At 37.7% G+C, this 27,592-nt stretch overlaps 1 protein-coding gene across 24 annotated transcripts in view; it reads right to left on the bottom strand.

Annotated features, from left to right (window-relative positions):
- Nucleotides 1-3,686: 3,686 nt before the first annotated feature.
- Nucleotides 3,687-27,592, bottom strand: part of JMJD1C (jumonji domain containing 1C) — a 380,550-nt gene continuing 356,644 nt past the window's right edge. For all 24 annotated transcript variants that reach the window (XM_078345831.1, XM_078345828.1, XM_078345829.1 and 21 more), the window contains 10 exons: nucleotides 26,902-27,116; nucleotides 25,367-25,645; nucleotides 21,505-21,673; nucleotides 20,856-20,946; nucleotides 19,996-20,126; nucleotides 19,120-19,242; nucleotides 13,817-13,956; nucleotides 12,369-12,545; nucleotides 4,908-5,039; nucleotides 3,687-4,596 (listed from right to left, as the gene is read on the bottom strand). In XM_078345831.1, coding sequence (XP_078201957.1) covers nucleotides 4,507-4,596; nucleotides 4,908-5,039; nucleotides 12,369-12,545; nucleotides 13,817-13,956; nucleotides 19,120-19,242; nucleotides 19,996-20,126; nucleotides 20,856-20,946; nucleotides 21,505-21,673; nucleotides 25,367-25,645; nucleotides 26,902-27,116 — 1,547 coding nt within the window. In that variant the 3' untranslated portion in view covers nucleotides 3,687-4,506. The remainder of the gene's footprint in view (nucleotides 4,597-4,907; nucleotides 5,040-12,368; nucleotides 12,546-13,816; nucleotides 13,957-19,119; nucleotides 19,243-19,995; nucleotides 20,127-20,855; nucleotides 20,947-21,504; nucleotides 21,674-25,366; nucleotides 25,646-26,901; nucleotides 27,117-27,592) is intronic.

Here is a 27,592-nt window from a genome sequence, read left to right as displayed (position 1 = left end):
GGCTCATTTTTGTATTTTTAGTAGAGATAGGGTTTCACCATGTTGGTAAGACTGGTTTCAAATTCCTGACCTCAGGTTATCTACTGCACCCAGCCCAAGATTGTTCTATCTTACATTTATGTAGGGCATGGCATGTGCAGCTGGGAATCGCGATCCCTAAGTCCGCTTTATCGTGAATGCCTTCCACTTACTAAAGCAAACCTGTATCACCTACCTTAAACTGTTGTTTCCATATTCCGCAGTAGCCCCACCTGTCAGTGAACATCCTTAATATGCTGCCAGAGGACCACACTGGCTCCTTGGGGAAGCAGTCAGTCCGCATCTGATCTTATACTTCCTTCCTATTTTTTTTTTTTGAGATAGTGTCTTGCTCTGTCACCTAGCCTGGAGTGCAGTGGCACAATCTCGGCTCACTGCAACCTCTGCCTCCGAGGTTCAAGCAGTTCTCATTCCTCAGTCCACAGAGTAGCTAGGACTACAGGCCTGTGCCACCAGGCCCAGCTAATTTCTATGTTTTTAGTAGAGAAGGGGTTTCATCATGTTGGCCAGGCTTGTCTCAAACTTCTGGTCTCAAGTAATCTGCCCACCTTGGTCTCCCCAAAGTGCTGGGATTACAAGCATGAGCTACAATGCCCAGCCTCTCATTTGTGTTTGTTTACTCATCCAGCTCTCCACATCTTTCATCATCTGTAAAATATGGGTCAAGGACTATGAGGTAGTGCTGGCCTCTGTCCTCATAATGCCCTTCCTCTCAAAGTGGAGTCCAGTTGACCCACTCATACAACACATGTCCTTGGTATACCCCCAACTGGCCCCAGGGCTGAGGTCTTTTTCACAGACAAGGCACAGAAAGGACAGTCCTGTTTCAGCTGCAGCCAGTTGTGAACACCTCCCCAGCCAAGAAAGAGAACTAACTTACAAGGCATGCAGCCAGTGACCTGGAGCCTGCCAATATTTTATTTTTATTTAAAAGTCAATTTTCAATAAAAGAGCCAGACTGATAACTGTGGGAGCCAAAGTAGTTTGTATACTACTCACATTTGCTATATTTTTATATGGTTTCAAAGTATTATAAATTGCCTAACCAGGCCATGTCACAACTTTTGCAGTTGGTAAGATCTGAGTCTGCATCCTGGTGACAGGCCGGGCAGCATATATAACCTTGTGTCTTGGCCAACTTGCTATTCTAATTCATACTCAATACTGTATTGAATACAGAGTAACTAGCTGGACACGGTGGCTCATGGTTGTAATCCCAGCACTTCGGGTGGCAAAGGTGGGCAGATCACCTGAGGTCAAGAGCTTGAGACCAGCCTGGCCAACATGGTGAAACCCTGTCCCTACTAAAAATATATAAATCAGCTGGGCATGATGGCATGGGCCTGTAATTGCAGCTACTTGGGAGGCTGAGGCAGGAGAATCACTTGAACCTGGGAGATGGAGGTTACAGTGAGCTGAGATTGTGCCAATGCACTCCAGCCTGGGTTACAAGAGTAAACTACATCTCAAAAAACACACACAACAACAACAAAACGAATACAGAATAACTAAATCACTTTTTCCTCTCCCAAGGCTGACTGTTGGTCTCATTTGTGAAAGCATCTTTGATAGGCTGGCATCTAGAAATGGAACATGTTGAATCCATCTGTCGATCTGCAGTATCGATGCACAGAGCAAAGTAAAGGTATGACAGCACTTTCCTGAAGCTTATTAATTTTACCCAGATGTTATTAAACCCATATCCCATCTACCAAAAAGGGAAGTGACAGGAAACCAGACAGATTTGTCTGAGTATTACCAGATGCATGGTAGAAGATAAATGGATTTGAATCCATGTAATTGATTATTCATGAAAAGAAATCCATATTCCAGTAAAAACTATCAGTTAGGGCCAGGTGTGGTGGCTTACACTTGTAATCTCAGCACTTTGGGAGGCTGAGGTAGGAGGATCGCTTGAGCTCGGGAGATAGAGACCAGCCTTGGCAACACAGACCTCATCTCTACTAAAAAATAAGTAAACATTTTAAAAATCATTCTGTAATCCCAGCACTTTGGGAGGCCAAGTCAGGCAGATCACAAGGTCAGGAGTTTGAGACCAGCCTGGCCAACATAGTGATATCCCGTCTCTACTAAAGATACAAAAAAAATTAGCCAGGTAAGGTGGCATGTGCCTGTAGTCCCAGCTACTCGGGAGGCTGAGGCAGGAGAATCACTTGACCCTGGGAGGTGGAGGCTGCAGTAAGCTGAGATCGTGCCATTGCACTCCAACCTGGGTGATAGAGTAAGACTCCATCTAAAAATAAAAAAAAAAAATGCTGAGCATAGTGATGCATGCCTGTAGTCCCAGCTACTTGGGAGGCTGAGGGAGGAGGATCACTTGAGCCCAGGAGTTCAAAGCTACGGTGAGTTACGATTGCACCACTGCACTCCAGCCTGGCAACAGAGTGAGACTGTCTCAAAAAACATTACAGACTAGAATGGGAAAGAACTAAAGTATTTACCACAACTTTCCCTTTTAAAAGGTTCTTTGATGTTTCTCAAGTTACCGTACACATTTAAGATATCACCACCTTACCACTGTCTGGAGAAAGCTGACATTCAGACATACTCGTAAGTGAGGAGTTATCAGAGCCAACCAAAATGACAGAGAGAAAAAGGTCAGAGGAACTGCTCCAGTAATTAGGGAGCAATCAGTAATCAACTCCCCAGCCTTCCAAAAAGCCTACAAATGTCTTTAAGGATATAAGCATTATGGTTGTCTCTCTTCACCCCAGACTTACAAAGAATTAGATTAGTAGTGTGGAAATCAGACAGTGGATAGAATACTCTCATTAGGTGGGTTTGTACTGAAAGAAGCACACTGCCTGGCTTTATCTTCGTTAGCTTCAGCTATTCAGAATAAGCTGTAAATACGGTTTTAAAAGGTGGCTCATGCAAGAGCAAGAGAAGCAAAAGCTTTTGAAGGAAAAGCACCACCACAGACTTTGGGATCCTGGCAGGCTTTAGGGGACCAGCAGGTGGTACTCTACTAACACCTTGGCTTTTACTTAATTTTGTAACAAATTAAATTGGATGGAACATATGAAAGCATTAAGCCAAAGAAACCACTTCATCAGCTGAGGCACATTTGGTAAAATGGTATTAAAAAAAATCAAAACCTCACAAAAGAAGGCTCACAAAATCATTTCAAATATTCCTCAGGCCAATTTTTCTTTCCAGCCAAGTAGTCATTATCCATTCTATGATAAGTGTAGGTAATTAATGTGAAATGTAATTGTTCACATTCCTGGCTGAACCTTTCCTGAAATGGAAGGTGGAGTAACAGATTACATGGAGCTAAACGATGGTGACACATAAGGAAAAAAACCAAGCAACTTGCAAGGTGTTACAACTTGGGCTCCCACTTTTTTCTTTTAAGCTAAATTCTTTCAGATGAGAAGGAAAGGCTATCCTTTCAATATCCTGCAGGTGTCAGTGGAGGCCTACATCTTTCCAGTAACTTAAAGGGTTAGGAATATCTAAGCCTGAAGCAACCAAATGCCAACAGCAGCCAGCTATTAAAACCAAGACTTCAAACTAAAACAACTTGCTAGGGTCATACTTTTACCCAGGATGACTAACTTCAGGCCCTTCTCTGCCCCCAGTGGTATGCTTGTCAAAAGAGGGAGAACTCTGGAAAAAGTCAATTTTTGATAAAGTCCTTTTAATGGAAAATGTAAAACCCCTTTCAACTTTAATGTACAAAGCCATATGTAACACTTGCACTTTAACAAAAGCAAGCCAATGTTTTAAAAAAATACATCATTAAATGTATATATGTATATATTTACATAGCATATTAAGTTTAATATTTAGCTTTAAAAGTTCACATAAATTTTACCAAAATGAGACAATTTTAAATAAATTACACCTTTTGAAAATGTTTAATTGTACAGTCAATAGCTTCAACAAAATATTGAAGTGTCTGTATTTAGTATCTACTTTATATACTTTATACTTTACAAATTTTACAATTATTTGGCAGTAATTTTCTGATTATGACATGACTGCTGTGCGATTCAGCAATTTCCCAGATGCAGGCAATAGCTGGTGTTTGTGTCCTATTCTCACAGTAACTGTCTCAATGTAGTGAAAAATATCAGTAATTTTAGTAAACTGTACAAGGTCACATTTACACTTGATCAACAATATAGCATAGAATTTTTTTATTTTTTACCAAAAATAAATACATCATTTTAAATCTGGCATTTTCACAAACATCATATACATTATAATACAAAACAGCTATACAGTGCTGCTTTTAAAATTCTGCTTGTTTTATAATATTGAATCACAGGAGCTGTGACATATGCTATACTGCTGCAGTGTCAGTAACAAGTAATTACTACAAAGAGAATTTCTTGGCACTGATGGTTTTATGAAGCTTAAGTCAGTGTGCATACATATCATCAATCAAGGTTAAGTAATCCCAGTTCAATGACCTAAAAATATCAAACTGGATCACACTTAATTTTCTTCCATATCCTCTACTTCATCCTCATGTATCTTCAAGGTTCTCACCATTTCTTTGACTGCATGATACAAAATATTTTTAACCTGAAAAAGATGTTGATATTTCTAATCACTTCAGTTGGACAGAAATTAACAAATGACAACTTTCAGATTTAAAAAAAAAACAATTTTAATGAGGACCTAGGATAGCCAAATATAAGAAAAATGTTCAAAAGTGTTAAGGCAAAAGTTAAAATAAGGGACAATATAATTCATACAGTTAAATACATGTTGGTGTTAATCTTTGGTTGTTACCCTAATGTGACCAACTAGGCAATGACTGCCTGTTATACATGTATCATATTTCTAAACCAAAGCCTGCAGAACAGGACCTAGTTAGAACACCTATCTCTTACCTGTAGTTTATCATCATAATTGATTTCTTCCTTTAAAAGTCTCAGTTCCTGTGTTAAATGAAATGACTCTACAAGATGTTCTGGAGATACAAAGTCTTCAGTTACCTGAATACAGCTGTGAAAATTCTGAACCTATCACCAAAAGAAAAACAGTGAAATATAAATTTTAAAAGGTGTGGAGCAAAGAAAAGCCAAGTTATTTAAAATCAATAAACATGAGACAGTTCTGCTGGAGAATTCTACTTTCTCCAAAACATCGAATGGATTTTAAAGCAGAAGACCACATTTTATGAGAAAGTTATGTCACTGAAAAGCTTCATGTAAAGTGACTTTGTAAATGGAATATTTTTAAATGATAAAAAGAAAATAACTTTTCCAGGAATCCTTTGGAGAGGCTGATAATCAGATATTAAATTATCAATTTTGTCAAGGTGGACTTTTAAAAAATGTGTTACTTTTAAAAACTAACTTGAAAGAATGTACAAGGCAATCTATCTGAGTGTGTTTATTGTTGCTCCATTGGCTTTCAGGATTTTGGTCATTTCACTGTTAACTCTTACATCAGAGAACAAAAAAAAGGAAATGAAACTTGGTTAGGAACTGGGATGGAAAATGTAGTTCCAGATAGGTCTACTGACCTCAACTGAGTTTCAGACATATCCCAGGATTTTGGTTATCTGTGCCTTTCTCTTGCGACTTTCTTTCAAATTAGCCAATTAAAGATAATCCTTCAATCACTGGTGACATCAGTACAACAGTTTTTCCACAGTTTTCTCTCTCCTGACTAAACAGTTTTCCCAAGAAGCCAGTCAGTAGTCTTATCTGTTACTTGTTCAGCATTTACAAACTGACTTTGGACTTGACTATTTCTCAGAGCTGCTTTCTATTAATGCTCAGTCAAACAACAGAGGAAGGCCCAAGCTGATCCAATCTGGGATTTTCAGTGTTTCTAGATTGTCTTCTAGTGATATTAAAAAATGTCACAAAAATTCCTGGGAAAGGAGAAATAATTGAAAAACTAAGCATTTAAAGTTACTCTAATTTTAAGTATGCAAAATAAATTTTTGGGAGGAGTGAGATGGAGATAGTAAGTGGGAAATGGAGACTGTGGGAAAAAAAATCTAATTGATGATAGGGTGATGGAATTCCAGAGGGGCTAGAATTCCTCCTCTGGGCATAATGACCACCTGAACAGCTGCTGAAGTCTGCAGAGTTCTTTAACTCAAGCACTGTGCCTCTATTGATAACTTGGTAGCATAGCAAAGTAAACATTCTCTTTCTTTAATCATTAGGCTGTTGGTTCCTCTGGAGGATGAACATAGTGGATGCCTCACATTTTCAGCATTTCTGTACAGTCTCACTGGCTCTTCATAATGTGTCTGTAGAACAGATGCTCTATTTCACAGAGCAGGAAACTATGGATGAGATGTTCAGCGCCTGTCCCAAGACAAATCAGCCAATAAATGGCAAGTCAACAGGAGCCCAACTCCTGTGATGTCTTGTCTAATAGATGCTTTACAGTCCTACTTATTAACTCTCATACAGCATACACAGTCTCCAAATGCCCTCTCTCCTTATGTCTTTCATTAATCTGAACTTAAGGAGAGTTAAGTCTTTCCAAAGTTTTAGCATGAAAAAACCTTTTGGTATATCTAGCTCTAACATGTCCTAAAATCACTTGTAGCTCCAAAATTTATACTTGGTTTAAAAAAAAATTTCTCTTTGTTCATCCAGCATTTTCCTGGTTTCCGTTAGCTTTGAGCATATTTAAGACAGCTGTCTAGTAAGTTCAATGTCTGGGCTTCCTGGGGAAGGTTTTTGACAATTTATTTTCTCCCTTTGAATAAGCCGTACTTTCCTCTTTTTGTGTATGCCTTGTACTTTTTTGTTGGAAACTGGGCATCTGAACATAACAGTGTGTTAATTCCGGTAATCGTATTCTTTCCCTGCCTCGGGGTGTGCTGCTGTTGATTCCTGAGAGCTGCATTCATCCATTTGTTTAGTGACTTTTCCAAACTGTTTTTGCAAAGGCAGTATTCCTTGTTGGGTGTGGTCACTGAAGTCTCTGTTCCAATATCTCATTAGTCAGCCAGTGACCTAACACAGATTTCCTTAGATGTCAAAAATCAGCTGCCCTTTTCTTCATTAAGCAGTCTCTTGGATGCTGTATAAGTTTTGGATTAGATTCCAGAGTTCTGAAAAAATTCATTCTGTCACGTCTTTGCCAGCTTATGGTTGTTTTAAAATGACTTTCACAACAGTGACCTTTATTAGTGCTTTCAAGATGCTGTTAGGTTTCCTAATGACCCCTACCTGATGTATTTTACATTAAGGCTTGAGGGTTAGTTTGAAGGGCCAAGGTTCAGTTTTAAAGCAGAATACAACTAAACTTCTTATTTTGATTATTCCTTTTCTTTGCCACATTTGAGTCATTTATATTTCACTTCCTTAACACTGTCTTATTCATACTTGCCTTAAAGAATCAGTTATAATCATAAGTAATGTTAAGAAAATATAATTTGTATTCATAGTAGGAAGGTTATTCTCTTGACACTGTGATTGCTATTTATTCAGTTCTTCATGAGAACTTAGTGTGGAAAGATTTTGTCAAGAAGTCCTTTTGGTCATATGAATACAAAGAATTACAACTTTAAAATTTTATAAACTCATGATAAATGACCAAATGCAATAAATTAAACTTAGTATTTTAGGGCAAATTTTGCTAAAGATTTTGTGTTAACTTAAAAAAAACTGTTGCTGTTTTTAAGTAAAGGCCACTCTAAACCTCAGAATACTACAGCTGAGACAAAATAAATCCTGGCGGTCAGGGTCATTGCTCTGTGGAGGGATGTACAGGAGTTTCACAGACTGAGTCCCAGTTACCAAGACAAGATTTCTAAGTCTCCAATTCTAGAATAGTTCTTAGCATATAAAGAGGGGTGTGGCTGTGCTGCTTTCTCTCAGCTTGCTAAGATTATACATTTGAGTTTCCTTGAACAGACAGCCCACTCTTCTCTCAATTTGGCTCTGGCAATGGTCATTGTTGACAGTCCAAAGAATAAAATGTTGTTTCTTCCCTAGCACTGCTGGCCTTTGTCATGTGGTATCGCTTGGTTGAAAATATTTTAATAGGTGCCTTGGGTTTGCAAGAGATTCCTATTTGTGTGGTTTCTAAAGTGTAGTCCCTGTACAGTAAAATCAACATTTCCTGGAAACTTGTTAGACATGTATAGTTTCAGGTCCCTCCCCAGAACCACTGAAATCAGAAACTCTGGTGGTAGAATATAGCAATCTGTTTTATCAAGCACTCCATGAAATTCTAGCATATGCTAAAGTGTTCTTTATATTCTCACTTTGTCAGAACACTTTAGCATACGTTATAATTTAGAGTCTGAATTCTTTTGAGGGCCACCTGTAGCCTACTGGAAGCGCTGAAGCCATGACCAGTTTTCAGACCTTCTAAGACCTGTATTACTACAGGTTGTAAGTAATAATGCATCTCAAACCCAAGTTAATATTGTAAACACTTATTACTTCCCTTGAATTTTCTCTTAAAACTGCATTACCACCAGTTGTGAACTGTGGACAACATCCTTTCAACAGAGTATAGAGAGCTGTGCTGTTATCATCATACCACACAGGGGAGGGAAAATAGAAATCCCCTTTTGTATAGCTGGCAATTTCTGTGCCAAAATATGTAGCAAAGAAGTTAGATCTTGTTTTGGATCACTCAGCAATTTAGTGGCAGATCTCAGAATAATCTGACAGTCTAGGTTGTATATGCTGCCTTAGTGTATTTAGATACAACATTTTTTTTTCATAGATGAAATCTTTCTATAATCTATGTAAATTTTCTAACTATCTCAAAGAAAATCTGTATTAGTCATAAAGTGGGTTCCAACCTAAGTAAACTTTTAGAAGTAACCAGAGAAAGTACATATAGGAGGAAGTAAAAATTTATGTTTTACAAAAAGCCCAATACATATAAATTATAGAAAGCCATAAATTTGTTTTCATTTACCCTTGTGTAAAAACATGTTATTGAGAATGTATTTTCAGGCCTTCAGAATAGAGACTTAATACAAACATTAAATGCATTACTCTAGGCATGGGAAGAGAGCAATGAAAACATCAATCTCTTACTTCATTATGCTTAATACTAGTTGGGGGTTAAGACGATGAGCAAAGTGAGTAAATTATAAAGCATATTTGAAAGTGATAACTGAAATGGAGAAAAATAAAACAGGAAAGAGGACAGAACGTTGGGGGACACAATTTGCAGCTTTAAACTAGGGTGTCAGGGAAGACCTCACCAAGAACGTGAAATTTAAGCAAACCCTAAAAAATTGTGAAGAAGCAAGTCTTACAGATATCTGAGAGAAAAAGGATTCCAAGCAAAAAAGATAAACAAGCACAAAAGCCCTGGGGAGGAAACATACTTGGTGTGTATGTGAAAGCAGCAAAGAGGGCAGGATGGCTAGAGAGGAACTAGAAGAGTAGGAGATGAAGACAGTGAGAGGCAGGGGGAAGTGTGGGTATGTGTAGAGAGATGTAAATAACCTAACTTTTTATCAAGGTCACTTTGAGCCTACTGAAAGACCACTGTTCCCAAAAAAGTAGCAGGGAGACTATAAGGATGGAATCTCTTTGGGGTAACAATGATTGCATCTGGGGGAAAAATGTGACATACTGAATTTTCACTGTGAACTTTTTACACTTTTGAATTTTTCTGTTTATGTATTATATTTTAAAAAGAAAAATATTAAAAAGTAGTCTTTCAACAAATAGTACTAGAACAGCCAAATGTCCATATGCAAAAGATTAAACCTCAATCCATACTAAGTACTACATACAAAGATGAACTAAATTACGTACCCAAATGTAAGTCCTCAAACTATAATGGTTCCAGAAGAAAATCTTAGTGATCATGGGCTAGGCAACAATCTTGTAGATACTATGAAAATATGATCCATAAAAGAAACTGATCAACTGGACCTCGTCAAAATGAAAAAACCAACCAGGTAGGTTGGCTCATGCCTACCTAATCCCACACTTTGGGAGGCCAAGGCAGGAAGGATTTGAGACCAGCCTGAGCAACACAGCAAGACCCCATCTCCACAAAAAATGTAAAAATTAGCTGGACGTGGTGGTACACATCTACAGTACTAGCTACTCAAGAGGCTGTGGTGGGAGGATCACTTGAACCTAGGAGTTTGAGATTACAGTGAGCTATAACTGTGCCATTGCACTCTAATCTGAGCAACAGCAAGACCTTGTCTTTAATTAAAAAATGGAAAAATGAAAGAAAAAAAAAAACTTCTGCTCTTTGAAAAAAGCTACAGGGAAGGAAAATATATTTGTAAAATACTTATCAGATAAAAGATTTGTATCTGACATTTGCAAGAAACACTCAAAACTCAGTAAGAAAAAAAGCAGCTAAATAGACAAAATATTTGAACACATATTTAACCAAAGTAGATATACAGATGGCAAATTAAGATATAAAAAGATGCTCAATGTTTAGTCATTAAGAAAGTACAAAGTAATACCACCATGAGACACCACTGTACACTTATTAGAATGGTCTAAAAATAAAACTGACAGTAACAAGCACTAGGTGAGGAAGCAGAGGAAATGAAATTCACAGAACTCTGCATTGGGAAATGAAAATGGAACGACCAACTTAGAGAACAGTCTGGCAGCTTCTTAAATTTATTCATACAATATAGTATCACCAGGCAATCCCATCATTCAGTATTTACTTAACAGAAATAAAAATCTATGTTCACATAAAAACCATATATATGAATGTTTATGACAGCTTTATCTATTATTGCCCCAAAGAGGAAAGAACTCAAATGTACTTCAGCTGGAGAATGCATAGATCTAAAAAATGAAAAAAATATTCATACGACAACTACCCAGCGATAAAAAAAGAATCAACTGATAAACACAACAATAGGGATGAATCTCAAACACATTAAGAAAAGCCAGACTTAAAGGGTACATACTGTGTGGTTCCAAATTTATGGCATACTCATAAAAGAGGAACTATAGGGACAAAAAAGCAGGTTAGTTGCAGGAACTTTGGGTGGGAAGAGAGGCTGACATAGAAGTGCAAGAGGGAATTTTTTTAGGAGTGATGACATTGTTCTATATTTTGTTTGTGTTGTTACCTAACTATGCATTTGTTGAAACTCACAGAACTGTATATTAAATAAGGTGAATTTTACTATATGCAAATTATATATCAATTTATAAAAAACGATTGCATTACCTAGCTTAACTTTATGCATTTACATTTGAATACAGATTAGCTGTTTTCTGCTAAGAGGCTAGAAGTCAAAGAAATGGTGTATAACGTGAATCCCAGTTAAACATGAATCATAAATAATATGACATCTCAAATAATCTTAAGTCCATGGGAAAATAAGCATTTAATCTAAATATTTTTTTCTCTATCACAGAGAAAAAGGTACATTTATTATTATGACATTTGTATTTTACTACTTTATCATAATGCCATTTGAGATCTAATAATGATAAATCTGACTCTGAATCTGACACATCCTAAAACCTAAGCAATTATTACCATCTAAGTATATTTGTATGGAATAGGTCATAAATGCTGAACAGTCAATGACTATACTTATACAAAATGTGAGAAACTTTTCTTGATAAACTAATATACATGAGCTACATCTCAATTACTGAGCAGTAGAAAAGGTGAGAATCAACTCTTGAGGCAAGTCAGCTTTTTGAGTTTTTTTCTGGTTTCCCTGGTCACCTTGTTAATACAAGGGCTAACTTGGGTTGTGGTAGCCCCATTCCACTCATAGGAATCCACTTGTGTACTTTTAATAACCATAATAATCCCATAACCCACCCCACCTATTCTATGCCATTTTTCCAGGTACTGGAAAAATTAGGTGTCTTATAATTTTTTAAAAACATTTTAAGATTCTGATTTTTCGTAGAATTAGGTATTTTAAATTAGGTATTTATTTTTGTTTTTCTGTTTTGTGGACAGTTATATAAATTACATACCATCTTTCTTTAGACAGGCCCTTGCTATACTAGCATGCTACAGAGAGATAGGAGGTATGCTTAAAGCTTGATAAAAAGTCTGTATACTGTGCCCTCCCTGCCGAATGCTTTTAAGCCTCCCTATTCAGAGGTACGTGTCACTAAGAGGGCTTAAATATCAGATTTCAATCTACGAAATCAGAGACAGTATACAAATAGAAATCTGGCTCATGTTATTAAAACAACTTAAAATCTTAAGGTAATTATGTCAGATTGCTTCAAGCACTGGGATGTCATTTTAATAAAGGCAGACTGGTGCAGGTTATTCTCTAATTTGTGTGTTCTTTCATTTATATCTATACAAAGAGCAATTTCTTCTTCAAAACTAGTTCTTTCAGTCAGTAAAAGATATGTTAGAAATAAGTTTGTATATACCTGATGAAGGGCTCCTGCTGGCAAAACAATAGCATCACCAAGGAACTGAATAAGAGTACAGGTTCTGACTCCATATTCTTCAAGCAGCCTTTGGCGGAGCTTTTTGTTCACATACCAACTTTGGTCACGTATTGGATCATGTTCTGGTAGAACTTCAAGGCCTTGTTCTTTTGAAATCTGAAATATAAACACCCAATTTAAGTAAGGAAATGGTAAATCCTGTTCAGTTAAATTTCAATTTTATTTGCAATAACAACATTCTTTCATTTTCAGAATCAATGGAACAACTGAACGAGCTTCTTCAGTTAAAAAATAACATTCTGCAATAATTTGGAACGCCCAAGAATAACAATACAGCAATACCAAAATGCTGTTAACAGAATGTCTCACCACCTCCTTCCATCATGAAGTTTCCATCTATCTGGTTTCCTTCCTTACAATTGTTTCAAAAATCTAGCACATGGATGAAGAACAAGGTAGTTGTTTCTTTACCAAAAGCCAAACCATTCATATGTATGGATTTCATAAACATTTACTGATTCTTTTTTAAGGTAAGTATAAACACAAATACCTTTACATGGCTACCCTTCTAACCCTTGAAAAATCAATTTCAAAGGATTCTTTAATCAGGGAAATAATCTGCTTTAGAAGGCACAAATTATCATATTTCAGATTAAAATACAGGTAGGTAGGGTAAGATGGTACATATAAGGCTAAACTCCTTTACTTCATATTAATTACAGAGACAGAACTTGTATCCTTTCAGAAAGATGATGTATCAGCACTGAAGATTTCTTAAAAGAAATCTCCGGCTGAGTGTAGTGGCTCACGCCTGTAATCCAAACACTTTGGAGGCCAAGGCAGGTGGATCACCTGAGGTCAGAAGTTCAAGACTAGCCTGACCAACATGGTGAAACCCCGCCTTTATTAAAAAAAATCTCCATAATTATTAAGTTTAAAAAATATCTGAGCAAAGGGTCTCAACCAATTATTTCAGGTTGATATGTATATTTCTTTCAGAGTATATGACAACTACAGTCAAGGTATGATTACTCAAAATTTGAGTATACTCAAATAAGTATCACAGTATCAGATGTGATACAGTAGAGTCATTCCCTAGGTCAGCAGCCACAAATACCCATCAGATTCAAAAATAATAAAGATCCTACGTTCTTTAGGTGTTTCTATGAAACATTATAGTTTATATATCCTGCAACTCCAGATAGCTACTTTTTGCCACCCATCTAGTATCTGGCTCATCAACAGATTAGTCCTTTATTATCAGGGAATGAAGGAGCACTACCGACTGAGAACAAATCGCCATTCAAAACCTTCACTGCATTAAAAAATTATGCAATGATCTTATATTGCTGAATGCCAGGTGGAGTTATGCTAATAATAAGTCCTTGCACGAGGTGAAGAGATATTATTTGCAAACAAAATTATACCTTTTGGAGAAATTCTCTTATCTTGTCAACATCTTTCCCAGCATAAATATGCCACAGAGCACCAGGTATTTCACTTGAGTCCTTCAGTCTTTTCCTTAAAATGTCATCCAAATCTTCTTCCTCAAATTTCTTGAGTATTCCTGAAACAAAGGAGCACATTTTCAAATTGTCAGTGAACACTACCAGAAAGCTAAGTCTCTAAAGTTGATCTATCAGAGCAGCAGAGTGCCTGACTAGGAGCAGCACTTTTTTTGTTGTTATTGTTCCCCCAGGCTGGAGTGTAGTGGCGTGATCTTGGTTCATTGCAACCCCTGCCTTCCAGGTTCAAGCAACTCTCCAGTAGCTGGGACTGAGGTACTGGCTGCTACACTTGACTGGTTTTTTATATTTTAGTAGAGGTGGGATTTCATCATGTTGCCCAGGCTGGTCTTGAACTCCTGAGCTTATAGGCAGTCCACCCACCTCGGCCTCCCAAAGTACTAGGATTACAGGCATGTGCCACCGCGCTTGGCCAGATCAGTACTCTTAAAAAGGAGTCAAACCCAGTTATATGTTCGTAACTCTTAGGACTATTTAAGAATAGTTAAGTGGGTACAAAGCAATAGGGATTTCCCCAGTTTGTTTTCTGCAAAGCAAGATGTAGGAAACAGAAAACTTAACAGCTACTATGTAAATTCAACCACCTTCTTTCCTGTCCCAAGGGAGTGGTCCTAACAATGACTTGTACTCAGCATTTCCCAACTTACAAAGGTCTTTTATGGTCACTGTTTATTAGTTGGCCCCTATAAGTACTAAAGAGTAAGGGATAACCTCTATTTTATGCCTGGGTAAAAAGGTTCCATGGTGTAAAGGTTTTACTCATTACCATGACTAATGAATGGCAGGGCAGAATGTATTCTGACTGATTTCTAGGGGATCTCATATTTGATAATGGTTAATCTGTAATCAAATGCAAATGTTTCATGAACAAAGCTGTGGTCTTGAGGAAAATCCAGCCATTCTTCTAAAATACAAACTAAAATCCCTACGCATATAAGTATGTACACAAAAAACTTTAGAAGTATATAAACAAAAATAGTAACCGTGGTTGTCTGTAAGTGTAGGACCACAGGAAGGTCCTTTCTTAAAAACTGAGTTTATGACAGTGAACATTTAAATAAATATTCTTTTAAAAAATTTTGTATACATTTAAGGGGTACGATGGCAATTTTGTTACATGGATATATTACCTACTAGTGGTGATGTCTTGGCTTGTAGTTATCATCACCTAAATAATGTACAATGTATCCACTAAGTAATTTCTCATCACCCACCCTCCTTTGAGTCTCCAATATCTATCAGGGATAAGGAATCAACCTAAGTTTCCATCAATAAAGAAAGACTGGATAAAGAAAATGTGATGTATATACACAGTAGAATACTATTTAGCCATAAAAATGAAATCATTACTGGGTAAGGTGGCTCACACCTGTAACCCCAGCAGTTTGGATAACCCCAGCAGTTTGGGATCTAACAGCCGAGGCAGGGGGATCACTTGAGCCCAGGAGTTTGAGAACAGCCTCAGCAACATAGTAAAACCCCATCTTTAAAAAAAAATTTTTTTAAATTAGCCAGGCATGGTGGCATCTGCCTATAGTCCCAGATATTTCAGTGTCTGAGGTGGGAGGACTGTTTGAGCCCAGGAGATCGATGTTGTAGTGAGCCAAGATTGTGCTACTGCACTCCAGCCTGGACAACAGAGCAAGGAGACCCTGTCTTTAAAAAAAAAAAAAACCAAAAACAGAAAAACAAACAAAAAAACTCAAAAAACATGTCTTTTGCAGCAAGATGAATGGAACTAGAAGCCATTATCTTCAGCAAAACAACTCAAACAGAAAGTCAAGTACCACATGTTCTCACTTGTAGGAATTTTTTTTTTTTTTTTAAAGAAAGCTGTTACCTGCTACAAAGTACACATTAAGCAGATGTTTCCTAATTTATGACAATAATCTCATTTTTATATTCAATCTTAGCTGCAAGCTTTTTTTTTTTCTTGAGACAAGAGTCTCGTTCTGTCACCCAGCTGCAAGCATTTCTTATTGAAACATTTAGTGTTTACTATGTGCCAGCTACTGTCCTAGGAAGTTAGGGATTAGAGTTAAGAAAGATCCATTCAAGAGATCATGGAGCTAAAGAGGGTCCTAGTAAGTGTAGGCAAATAAACATCACAATGTGATAAGGGCAATCATATCAGTAAAGTCCTCCACTGTTACATCGGTGATGAAGTTTTTTCCCAGTACATGGTAAAACAAGAAAATTAAGGACAATATAGAAAGTTGATCATAAAAAAATGATCCTTTACTCTGATATCTTTCTCTTTTTAGTCTTTTGAGATGGACTTTGACATCTAGGCTGGAGTAGAGTGGCATGATCTCAGCTCACTGCAACTTCTGCCTCTCAGGTTCAAGCAGTTCTCCTGCCTCAGCCTCCCAAGTAGCTGGGACTACAGGCACCTGCCACCACACCTGGCTAGTTTTTGTATTTTTTTAGTAGAGATGGGGTTTTACCATGTTGGTGAGCTGGTCTTGAACTTCTGACCCCAGTTATCCACCAGCCTTGACCTTCCAAAGTGCTGGGATTACAGGCATGAGCCACTGTGCCCAGTGTATCTTTCTTATAGAGTTTAAAATGTTCTCTTTAAAAATGACAGTTGATTTTTTTAAATTGTTTTAACAGAATTAAAAGCTGGAAACCTTGGATTCGTTTTCTGATTTTTTTCCTTTAAATTTTATTGCTCTGAAAATTAAAAGTACATGGGATGGGGGAGGCATCCTAAGAGAATGACTGGCTAGAGCAGAATAAGTTGACTTTCTTTAATGAAGACTTCTAAGGTGAATGATAATCTGAGTTAACATTTGGAAGAATGAATACAGGAGTCTGCCAGGAAGACATGGAGGTAAGAGATGCATTGCAGGTGAAGGAAAAAAAAAACCCTGTTCTTTAAGTATTTCTCAGTGTGTTTTAAACATTATTATAACCCAGGCTGGGCGCGGTGGCTCATGCCTATAATCCCAGCACTTTGGGAGGCCAAGGCGGGTGGATCACGAGGTCAGGAGATCGAGACCATCCTGGTCAACATGGTGAAACGCCGTCTCTACTAAAAATACAAAAATTAGCTGGGCATGGTGGTGCGCACCTGTAGTCCCAGCTACTCGGGAGGCTGAGGCAGGAGAATTGCTTGAACCCAGGAGGCGGAGGCTGTGGTGAGCCAAGATTGCGCCATTGCACTCCAGCGTGGGTAACAAGCAAAACTCCATCTCAAAAAAAAAAAAAAAAAAAATTATTATAACCCTAAAATGTTGCTTTGTGACCACCTATAAAAAGTGATAAAAACTTTTTAGATAAAGAAAGCCAAAGGATTATTTAAAATACTGAAATTAGGCCATGCGCAGTGGCTCATGCCTATAATTCCAGCACTTTGGCAGGCCAAGGTAGGCAGATCACAAGGTCAAGAGATTGAGACCATTCTGGCCAACATGGTGAAACCCTGTCTCTACTAAAAATACAAAAATTAGCTGGGCGTGGTGGCATGCGCTTGTGGTCCCAGCTACTTGGGAGGCTGAGGCAGAAGAATTGCTTGAACCCAGGAGGCGGAGGTTGCAGTGAGCCGAGATTGAGCCACTGCACTCCAGCCTGGCAACAGAGCAAGACTCTGTCTCAAAAATAACTAAAATAAAATACTGGAATTTTTGCAAAAGAAATATGCTAGGAACAGAAGCTGGGGGATACACATAAACAAAGGAAGCAAGTTCTAGCTTTTAAGGACATGAATGAATAGTAATGGAGCAAAGCAGGTTAACTTCTGTATTGTACTTCTAACTCCTATGCTGTAATTTCTAAGTGCTACAGGGAAAGATCTGAACAAACTATAATGAGACACAAAGGCTGTAACTCCATGGCATCACAGGATTAGAAAGGATAAATAATCTAAACCACACAGGGCACACTTCTGTGGCAGCACTCAGTCTATAACTCAAGTGTGCCCACTGACTCTTAAATCTCTGGGGGATGCGGGTGGTTACCTATTACAGTCAATAGTGTTAGTTAAGAAAGCTGAGTAGCATAATGTAAAAAATGAGTTATTACAGTTTTGAAGGATTTTAGATTGTGTATTATAAAATTGTCAAATGTACACAAAAGTAGAGTGAATACTATAATGAATCCCATGTCCCCAGCACCTAACCATCAAGCTATAGATCCATTCTGGGATCCAGATATGCAAATGATGATCTATTTCATGGCTGATGTCATGCACAGAATTTCACATTCTGTGAAGTAGAAAAAGTTAATGTGAAGTAGAAAAAGTTAATGTGAAGTAGAAAAGGTACAGAACACCTGAAACTCCAAAAAAAAGTCTCTAACTCCAAAATGTGCCAGAATCAGAAGTGGTATCACAGAAGAAAAGGACTATATTCAAAGAGGTAGGGATCAATGGTGCCATTTATTACAGACAGGGGTGAGTAATATGTGAACCAGAAACATACACTGAATTATCCAAATGTGTGTGAGTGGCAGCAGTAGCAACAGTAATTTCAGACTGGTATAGAACAAGACTGCAATGAGTTGAAATGTTAAAGGTAAATGACAGAGATGGTAAAATATTTCTTAGAGGGTAGGAGCAATAGCATGGAAAGGTTTAAAGGATGTTTACTTTCAAGAAAGCAAAGATATTCTTAGACTCTACTTCTACTATAAAGAGGAAAAGCCAATGAGAAGAAAAGGTTAAAGATCTATGATTGTATCTATGTCTTTATAAGGAACAGAGTAACTGACAGGGCATGGTTTCAGAAAGAAATTCAGGAGACAGAAATGAAAACCTATGTATTGGATAGAAAAAGGTTACATCCACTTAAAAGACCCCCTTCTTCCTCTTTTTAGGAGGGGGAAAAAAGAACGCTTGAGGCACAAACCATGTTTTAATCATCTGTAGAGCCCTAGGACTTAGTTTCTATTCCTCAATAAATGTTTAAAAGTAAGCTTAACAGTATATTTTCATTGACACTATACTTAATGATAGAAAAGAAATTAAAATATTCACTTTTATTTTTTTTTAATATTCACTTTTAAAATTAAAATTTCACTTACATAAAAAAATAGGAAAATTATTCAGTCTTAAAGTAATAATGTCTAAAATGCCCCTATATCCATTGCAATTATTTTTGAAATCTTTGCTGTTAACTCAGAAGCTGATATTCTGGACAATATCAGTGAATGTGATTATTCAACTGTTATTCCAAAGACTATTATTCTTTAAGTTTCTTTACCTGCTTTTGAGAGAATGCCATTTCCTTTTGCTATGCCAACATAGACTAGAATATTTACAACATCAGAAACTTCAATATGGAGATTTGTCGTTCCTATATCATGATCTTTAGCAGCAACTACACCTGTGTATAAAACAAAATTTTACTTGACAAAATATTTATATATAATAGTAATTTATCAGATATTCCCCCAAATGAGCTCTATCCACATAATTTGTTAATTATGAGTTTTAGTTTCCTTATTACAAAACCTGTTCCAAAAGCTACAATCTATAAAACACCCTATTATTTCAATAATTATGTTTGTATTATAATAAAATGTCCTATGGTTAAAAATCAAATTAATAGAAAAAAATTAGCAGGTACTTAACTGTATATTGGCTGGAATTAACATGTTGCTTAATATAAAAAAGGGTTTCGATAGATTATAAAAACAGATTTAGTAGAAACTAAAAATCATTAAACAATTTATAAGAACAGAAATTTTTTCTTTTTTTTTTGGAGATAGAGTCTTGCTCTGTCACCAAGCTGGAGTGCAGTGGCACGATCTCGGCTCACTGCAACCTCCAACTCCTGGGTTCAAGCAACTCTCCTGCCTCAGCCTCCCGAGCTGGGACTACAGGCAAGTACTACCAGGCCCAGCTAATTTTTTTAATTTGCAGCCCCAGCTATTGCAATTTTTGTTTTTTTTAGTAGAGATGGGGTTTCACCATGTTGGCCAGGATGGTCTCAATCTCTTGATCTTGTGATCTGCCCCGCCTCAGCCTCCCTAAGGGCCGGGATTACAGGGTGAGTCACCATGCGCGGCCTTGAAAAGAAATGCTTAAAAATCCAATATAATTCCTACTTGGGAGAAATGTGAATATATATACCTACCATAGGCACTGCACAACCTGGGTCCTAGATCAGGACGTACAAAAAATCCTGGCAAATGAGAGGCCAAATTGAATTTTCCTTCTGGATTACAATATTCTGGCAATGGTAGACTTTTTAAAAGATCTTCGTATCTGAAGAATAACAACATTGCCTTCTTATAAATAAAAGATTTGCATTGGTAAGTATTTTCACATACATAATTTTCCAGTTGTTCAAAACACCAGAATGCCTTTCCATAAGACAGGTAACAATTTTCCTTGACTTAAGTGATACTATAATAGCAATTCTGCTTCTCTAATCATTAAAATTAAAAGTTCCAACAGAAGGGAGGTCCTAAACAGGGTCCTGTGTTCTTTAACATGAACATTCTTCCTTCACTGTCCTAACTCAAAGACATCCCCCATGCTGAGGCTACCGACTGAGTTTTGTTATAAATTGATCAGTTAGTCAGAGAGGGTCTCACTCTGTCTCCCAGGCTGGAGTGCAGTGACACAATCTCAGCTCCCTGCAGCCTCTACCACCTTGGCTCCAGCAATCTTTTCACCTCAGCCTTGTGAGTAGCTGGGACTACAGGTGCCTGCCACCATGCTTGGCTAATTTTTGCACTTTTGTAGAGATGAGGTTTTGTCATGTTGGCTAGACTGGTTTCCAACTCTTGGACTCAAGGGATCTGCTCACCTTGGCCTCCCAAAATGCTGGGATTACAGGCGTAAGCCACTATCACTGCTCAGCCACAAGTTATTTATTTTTAACTGAGGAAGAAAAGGCCTACAGGTCACATTTACAGTTACTTATCCTATCTCTGGGATAGTCTCAGCTCAATCTCATAAAGTCAAGAGTCAAAATAAAAAGTTTCAAACCTTGTTGGCATCATAGTCTTGAAGTCTTCTCCTGAAGGCCAATCTTTCAATTTTAAAACAACTGTTTCTCCACTTTTGTTTTTCTGCCGTTCTATAAGGAATGCAGTTAATTACTAAAAGAGTAATTTCTGTCTTTTTACTAACATTTGGAGAGAAAGAAATGTAGATGAATGAATGATTTGACTGTTGCACATTACATGCTTAATGAATGCTTGCTTATTGACTTATTACTTATGTAGTGTTAAAAACTTTGTTCCTTTTATACATCAACAGAATTCATTCAATTATCCACTTGTAATATCTCAAAAATTGTTTTTAAAAATCTTGGTAACATCACAATCGTACATTACACTTTTACTTTTCAAAGTATTTTACATAAATAATTCAATGTTCACAAGCTTATGGAACTGTCAATCATTTCTCCATAAATAAGATAAAACACTATAAACAGCATCTTTAAGGTCAAAGGAAATTAGTGTTAGGGACAGGGATTAGGACCCAGTATTTTGTTTCCAATTACTTGTTTCTTTTTATTAGACAACAACATAAAACAGATCTTTCAAAGACTAAAAATCTGTTAAGTTACATTTGGAATTTATCATTTTGAAGGGGTACAACAGAGAAAATAGTAAAATAAAAACCAACATACTTGAAACTTCTTCAAAACCATCCCAGAATTCCTTAACATTGGCATTTGAAATGATGCTATCTTTGCAGTTCAGGAGATCAGCTTGGTGGTCTCCAAAATCAAGACTAATTGATTCCGCCTTCCATAGGCTAATGTTCATTTTCTTATGCACACCAGAAACCACTGCAGGCTAATAAATAAATAACAGTTAAAAGATATATAGACTTAATCTTTTTTTTTTTTTTTTTTTTTTGAGACAGTCTCCCTCTCTTACCCAGGCTGGAGGGCAGTGGCCTGATCATACCTTAGTGTAACCCTTTGGGCTCAAGCAATCCTTTTGCCTCAGCCTCTTCAGTAGCTTCAACTATTAAATTTCAAGCCTAATGAGTGATTCTCTGAAAGTTAATGTCTCCTTTGAAATTACATAAATTCAAATTCCCTCAAAGCTTTCTTACACTTGGTGGGGTAGGGGAGGAGGGGAATGGAGATGTCCTTTCCACCTGAATTCTCTAAAAGCTTTCTAATAAAGATTTATAACTTCTAAATGATATAAAAATATATCTAAGATCATCTGATATATTATTCTCAGGTTAAAAAAAAATCCTTTATTCTATGAACCAGAATTCTGGAATAGAGAACACAGTAAGCTAAGCTTAAAAGGCTGAGTGTGGCAGTGCATTCCTGTAGTCCCTGCTACTACAAGACTGAGGTGGGAGGACTGCTTGAGCCCAAGTTTTTGTCCTGCCTAGACGACATAGCAAAAGCTTGTCTCCAGGGGAAAAGAAAAATTAAGTGATTATTAGTATTCTTTTGTTTTTTCTTTATTTACTGTGCTATCTGGATAGCCTTGCTGTATATTATTAGTATTCTTAAACTTGTAAGATAATTAAAATTTAGGAACCACAAAAGCAGAATTAATCTAGTTAAGAGATTTTTTTAAATCACAAAAGACATCTCAAGAAAGAAAAAAACACCCTAAATTCTGATTTACTACGTATTTCAACGTTCCATTAAACATTTTTTCAATGAGCTAATAACATATACAACTTCAAAAATAGATCCAGGTATTAGTTAATTCCTGCTGGCAATTCACATATTAATTCCTAGTGCCTAGTACCTATCCAATAATATTCCTGCTATTGAGTCTTATGCTACCATTTCTTATGGTAATCAGCAACTTGTTAAAAGCAATTTTTTTTTTTCAGACAGAGGCTCGCTCTGTCACCAGGGGTCAGGCTGGAGTGCAGTGGCGCGATCTTATCTCACTGCAACCTCCCCGCCTACCGGGTTCGGGCAATCATCCTGCATCAGCCTCCCGAGTAGCTGGGAATACAGGAACGTAGAACCACACCCAGCTAATTTTTATAATTTAATAGAGACAGGGTTTCATCATGTTGGCCAGGATGGTCTCGATCTCTTGACCTCTTGATCAATCCATCTCGGCCTCCCAAAGTGCTGGGATTACAAGCATGAGCCACCGCGCCCAGCCCAAAAGTTAAGTAATTTTCTTTTTGAAAAGATAAGGGTTAAGCTAATTAGTATATTAAAATAATTCAAAGCACAATTCTCAGGTTATCACAATGATCTTTTTTTTTTGGAGACAGTTTGTTGCCTAGGCTGAAGCATAGTGGCACGATCACAGCTCACCACAGCCTGGACCTCCTAGGCTAAAGCAATCTTCCTGTCTCAGCCTCCCAAGTAGCTGGGACTACAGGCGTGAACCACCTAATTTTTGGTAGAAATGGAGGTCTCATTATGTTGCCCAGGCTGCAATCAATCTTCCTGCCTTGGCCCCCAAAATGTTGGGATTATAGGCGTGAGCCTATTTATATATATACCAGGCCTGTAAGGATTAGACTTCTTGGCACTGGTTTTACTCTCTTCTAACTCAACTTCTAATCTACCTTGCTGTCAGTTATTATAAAATGTCAACTTAATTATACAGATTCCACAATTAAAACTATCACCTACAGAGTAAGACTAAAACTCTTTTTTTTTTTGGAGACGAAGTTTCGCTCTTGTTACCCAGGCTGGAGTGCAATGGCGCAATCTCGGCTTACTGCAACCTCCGCCTCCTGGGTTCAGGCAATTTTCCTGCCTCAGCCTCCTGAGTAGCTGGGATTACAGGCACGCGCCACTGTGCCCAGCTAATTTTTTGTATTTTTAGTAGAGATGGGTTTTCACCATGTTGACCAGGATGGTCTCGATCTCTTGACCTCGTGATCCACCTGCCTTGGCCTCCCAAAGTGCTGGGATTACAAGCTTGAGCCACTGGGCCCTGCCAGCCGACTAAAACTCTTTAGAGTACGATATATAAGGGCATCTCATGATCACTCCTCTAGCCATTTCCTTACACCACTCTCTCCCATGAGCCCTCATCTGTTTTGCAGATAATCACACCTACTCAGAGTTCCCTAAACACCTGATGTTTTTGTATATGTCAAGCCTCTTGTCCATCTAGCAACAACTTCACTTCACTTGTAAAGAATCAATTTAGACCAGCCTTTTTGAACTAGTAATTTCCTGGCTTTGAGATTTCCTTTTCTGGGTTCTCACAGGAGCTTGAACAAAGTTCTTAAAACAACATAATTATCAAAACAATTATTTGTTTGATTCTTTTGTACCTCAAAAGCCCACACAAATTAAATAAAATTTCAGCCCAGTAATGTCATCAGGGCTTCAAGAAGACCCAGGTAAAAAAGATACGCTATAACTTGTGTATATGCAATGCACAGTATGTATTTATTTTCTGGGGTCACAGATTCAGCTTTCATCAGATTTTGAAAGGGGTTAGTTATCTAAAAAGATAAAGAAGTGGTTGGGCGCGGTGGCTCAAACCTGTAATCCCAGCACTTTGGAAGGCCAAGGCGGGTGGATCATGAGGTCAAGAGATCAAGACCATCCTGGTCAACAAGGTGAAACCCCGTCTCTACTAAAAATACAAAAAATTAGCTGGGCATGGTGGCACATGCCTGTAATCCCAGCTACTTAGGAGGCTGAGGCAGGAGAATTGCCTGAACCCAGGAGGCGGAGGTGGCGGTGAGCCAAGATCCCGCCATTGCACTCCAGCCTGGGTAACAAGAGTGAAACTCCGTCTCAAAAAAAAAAAAAAAGACCAAGAAGCATTGCACTAAAACGGTTCTTACTCGTTTGTACATAGCTTACTCATTTTTATATTCTTAATGCCTATAACACAGACTGGATCTTATTAGATGCTCAATAACAGCTGAATGAACAAAGTAAACATTTTCCAGAAAACAAGCAATTTAACGAAATGATATACTGTCATACAAATACTTAAATTTGTTGATAATTTCTGCATAAATGTAAATTGCCATATGAAATGTCTATCAAACATTATCAAAACTTTTGTCCAACAGAAAATCATTTATATTAGAGGAGAATTAAATAATGTAGTTTGTCATTCAAGATTTGATGAACTAATTTGTAAGTAAATGGTCTATATATAAATATTGAAGACAAAAACACCAAATAGGTTCATGAAAAAATGCTAATATTGATTAACATTTTAATAGTATAAATGGATCTACTAACTGGACTAAAATACCAATCTAAAAAAGAGGAGAAATAAACTACATTTTGTAAATAGACGCTGTTACTATATGTCTGTTCTCTGATAGATCAAAAAATAACATTAAACAATCAATGCTCCCCTGTTAATTCATATTAAATCTGGCCAAAAGCAGGAATTGAGAGACAATCATTCTAACAATCTTTTTGGTACTTTTGATATCTTACTGCCCCCCAAATATGTTAAGTACTATTTCTTCTCCCCTCTATTTCTATCCCTAAGGAGGGAACCATTCTGTTTAATAAGCTTCAGTTCCAGCAAGAGTGTTCTTAATCAGCCTAAAATACACACCTGTCCTTGTTTCCAACATTCTTTGAAAAGTTTCCAATTATTGCTATTCTTATAATCCTTAAGCCATAAAATATGCTTCTCACAGATCCAAGAATGTGGTATATCACTGTACAATTTATTATTTTCATCCACTGCAGATATTCTGCTTTCTTCAGGCTCTTCTTTAAGCTCTGGTTTTACATTTATTTTGGAGGTTTTACTTGGTGGAATTTTGTTTTCAACAACTGAAGCAATTATGTCATCAAGAATGTTAGGCATAGTCCGTCCACTTTTGCTACTCTATTAAGGAAAAACAAACAAAAATCGGTTTTTGACAGAAAACATACACATTTTCCTCCCACAGGCTTGTTTTTTTTAAACAATACCCCTACACTCCAGAATATGCAGTTACCTTAGTAGATATTACTTCCTATATTCCTGACAAAATGCAAACCAGAAGTTTGATTGTGTGAAAACTGCCAGGTCTGCAGAACTTAGAAGTACAGCCTTCCTACCTTTTATGTTATTATAGCCCTGGGACAGAGAATACAGGTAGGTGGCACCCCCCATATATATCATGCCTGTAGTCCTAGGGAGACAGAGTCTCACTCTGTCGCCCTTGCACAGCGGCGCGAACTCAGATCACAACCTCTGCCTCCCAGGTTCACGTGATTCTCCTGCCTGAGCCTCAGGAGTAGTTGGGATTACAAGCACACGCCACCACACCTGGCTAACTTTTGTATTTTTAGTAGAAATAGTGTTTCACCACGTTGGCCAGGCTGGTCCCAAACCCCTGACTTCAGGTGACCTGCCCACCTCAGCCTTCCAAAGTGCTAGGATTACTGGCATAAGCCACCACCCCCAGTTCCCATATACTTTTGAAAGCAATTATATTGCTCTTATTTTTTCCTGGTAAATAATTAAAGCAAAATTTAACTTCTAATTATTTTAAGTAACATGTACAGTCACTTTCTTTCTTTTTTTTTTTGAGACGGAGTTTTGCTCTTGTTACCCAGGCTAGAGTGCAATGGCACGATCTCGGCTCACTGCAACCTCCGCCTTCTGGGTTCAAGCAGTTCTCCTGCCTCAGCCTCCCAAGTAGCTGGGACTACAGGCGTGTACCACCATGCCCAGCTAATTTTTTTGTATTTTTAGTAGATACGGGGTTTCACCTTGTTGACGAGGATGGTCTCGATCTCTTGACCTCATGATCCACCTGCCTCGGCCTCCCAAAGTGCTGGGATTACAGGCGTGAGCCACTGCGCCCGGCCATAACATTCACTTTCATGTGGGTTTTTCCCTTCACTACACAAATAGTTTCCAAATTCTAAAGGGGTATCTTAGGGTTCTTCTGGTATCGAAGAGCCTCCTCCTCCACCTTAATGCCAGCTTTCAAGGTAAAGAGAATTACAATGCGAATAGAAATATGCCTAGCAATTTGGTACACTTGATTTCATCTGCATACTGGTAGCTCAGAGCCAAAAACCAAGTCTCCAAATCATATCTATTTAAAATTTTTGCCCACATTAAAAGCAAAAATTTGGCATCACACTCACTGGAGCTCCCATTGAATATACTGGGGCAAAGGCAATGCCAGCATCTGTAGAACCCACACGTAGCTTTCCAGCTGTTGTAGTCAGCAAATCCCGTAAGGTTGAGCCTTGTTCATTATTCTGGGACACAAGAGGTGATGTTCTGCCATTTGGAGATTCAGAGTTGTCTTGTTCTCTCTCTTCTTTAATTTGTTTTTCAAGGGTAAGTTCTTTGTTTTCTGAAATAAAAAATTTCATAGATTTTTGTTTTGTTTTGTTTTGTTTGAGATGGAGTCTTGCTCTGTCACCCAGGCTGGATTGCAGTGGTGTGACCTCGGCTCACTGAAACCTCTGCCTCCCAGGTTCAAATGGTTCACGTGTTTCAGCTTCCCAAGTAGCTGGGACTATAAGCATGCGTCCCCACACGTGGCTAATTTTTCTGTATTTTTAGTAGAGATTGGGTTTCACCATGTTGGTCAGGCTGGTCTTGAACACCTGATCTCAAATGATCTGTCCACCTTGGCCTCCCAAAGTTCTGGGATTACAGGCGTGAACCACCGTGCTCTATCGTTACAAATTTTAATTCCATTAAGCATGGTGCTAAAGTAGAGACACAACTGGCCCCCTGCATTGTATAGTGGAAAATAAAAACTGAAGGCAGCATTGTGATTTATTCAGCTAAACACAAACTAGAGGATGAGTTAGACCCTTCAAG

This window comes from Callithrix jacchus, chromosome 12 (assembly GCF_049354715.1).
Source record: "Callithrix jacchus isolate 240 chromosome 12, calJac240_pri, whole genome shotgun sequence".
Lineage (NCBI taxonomy): Eukaryota > Metazoa > Chordata > Mammalia > Primates > Cebidae > Callithrix > Callithrix jacchus.
Note: the sequence above shows the minus strand (reverse complement) of the source record. Positions and strands in the feature narration are given on the sequence as shown.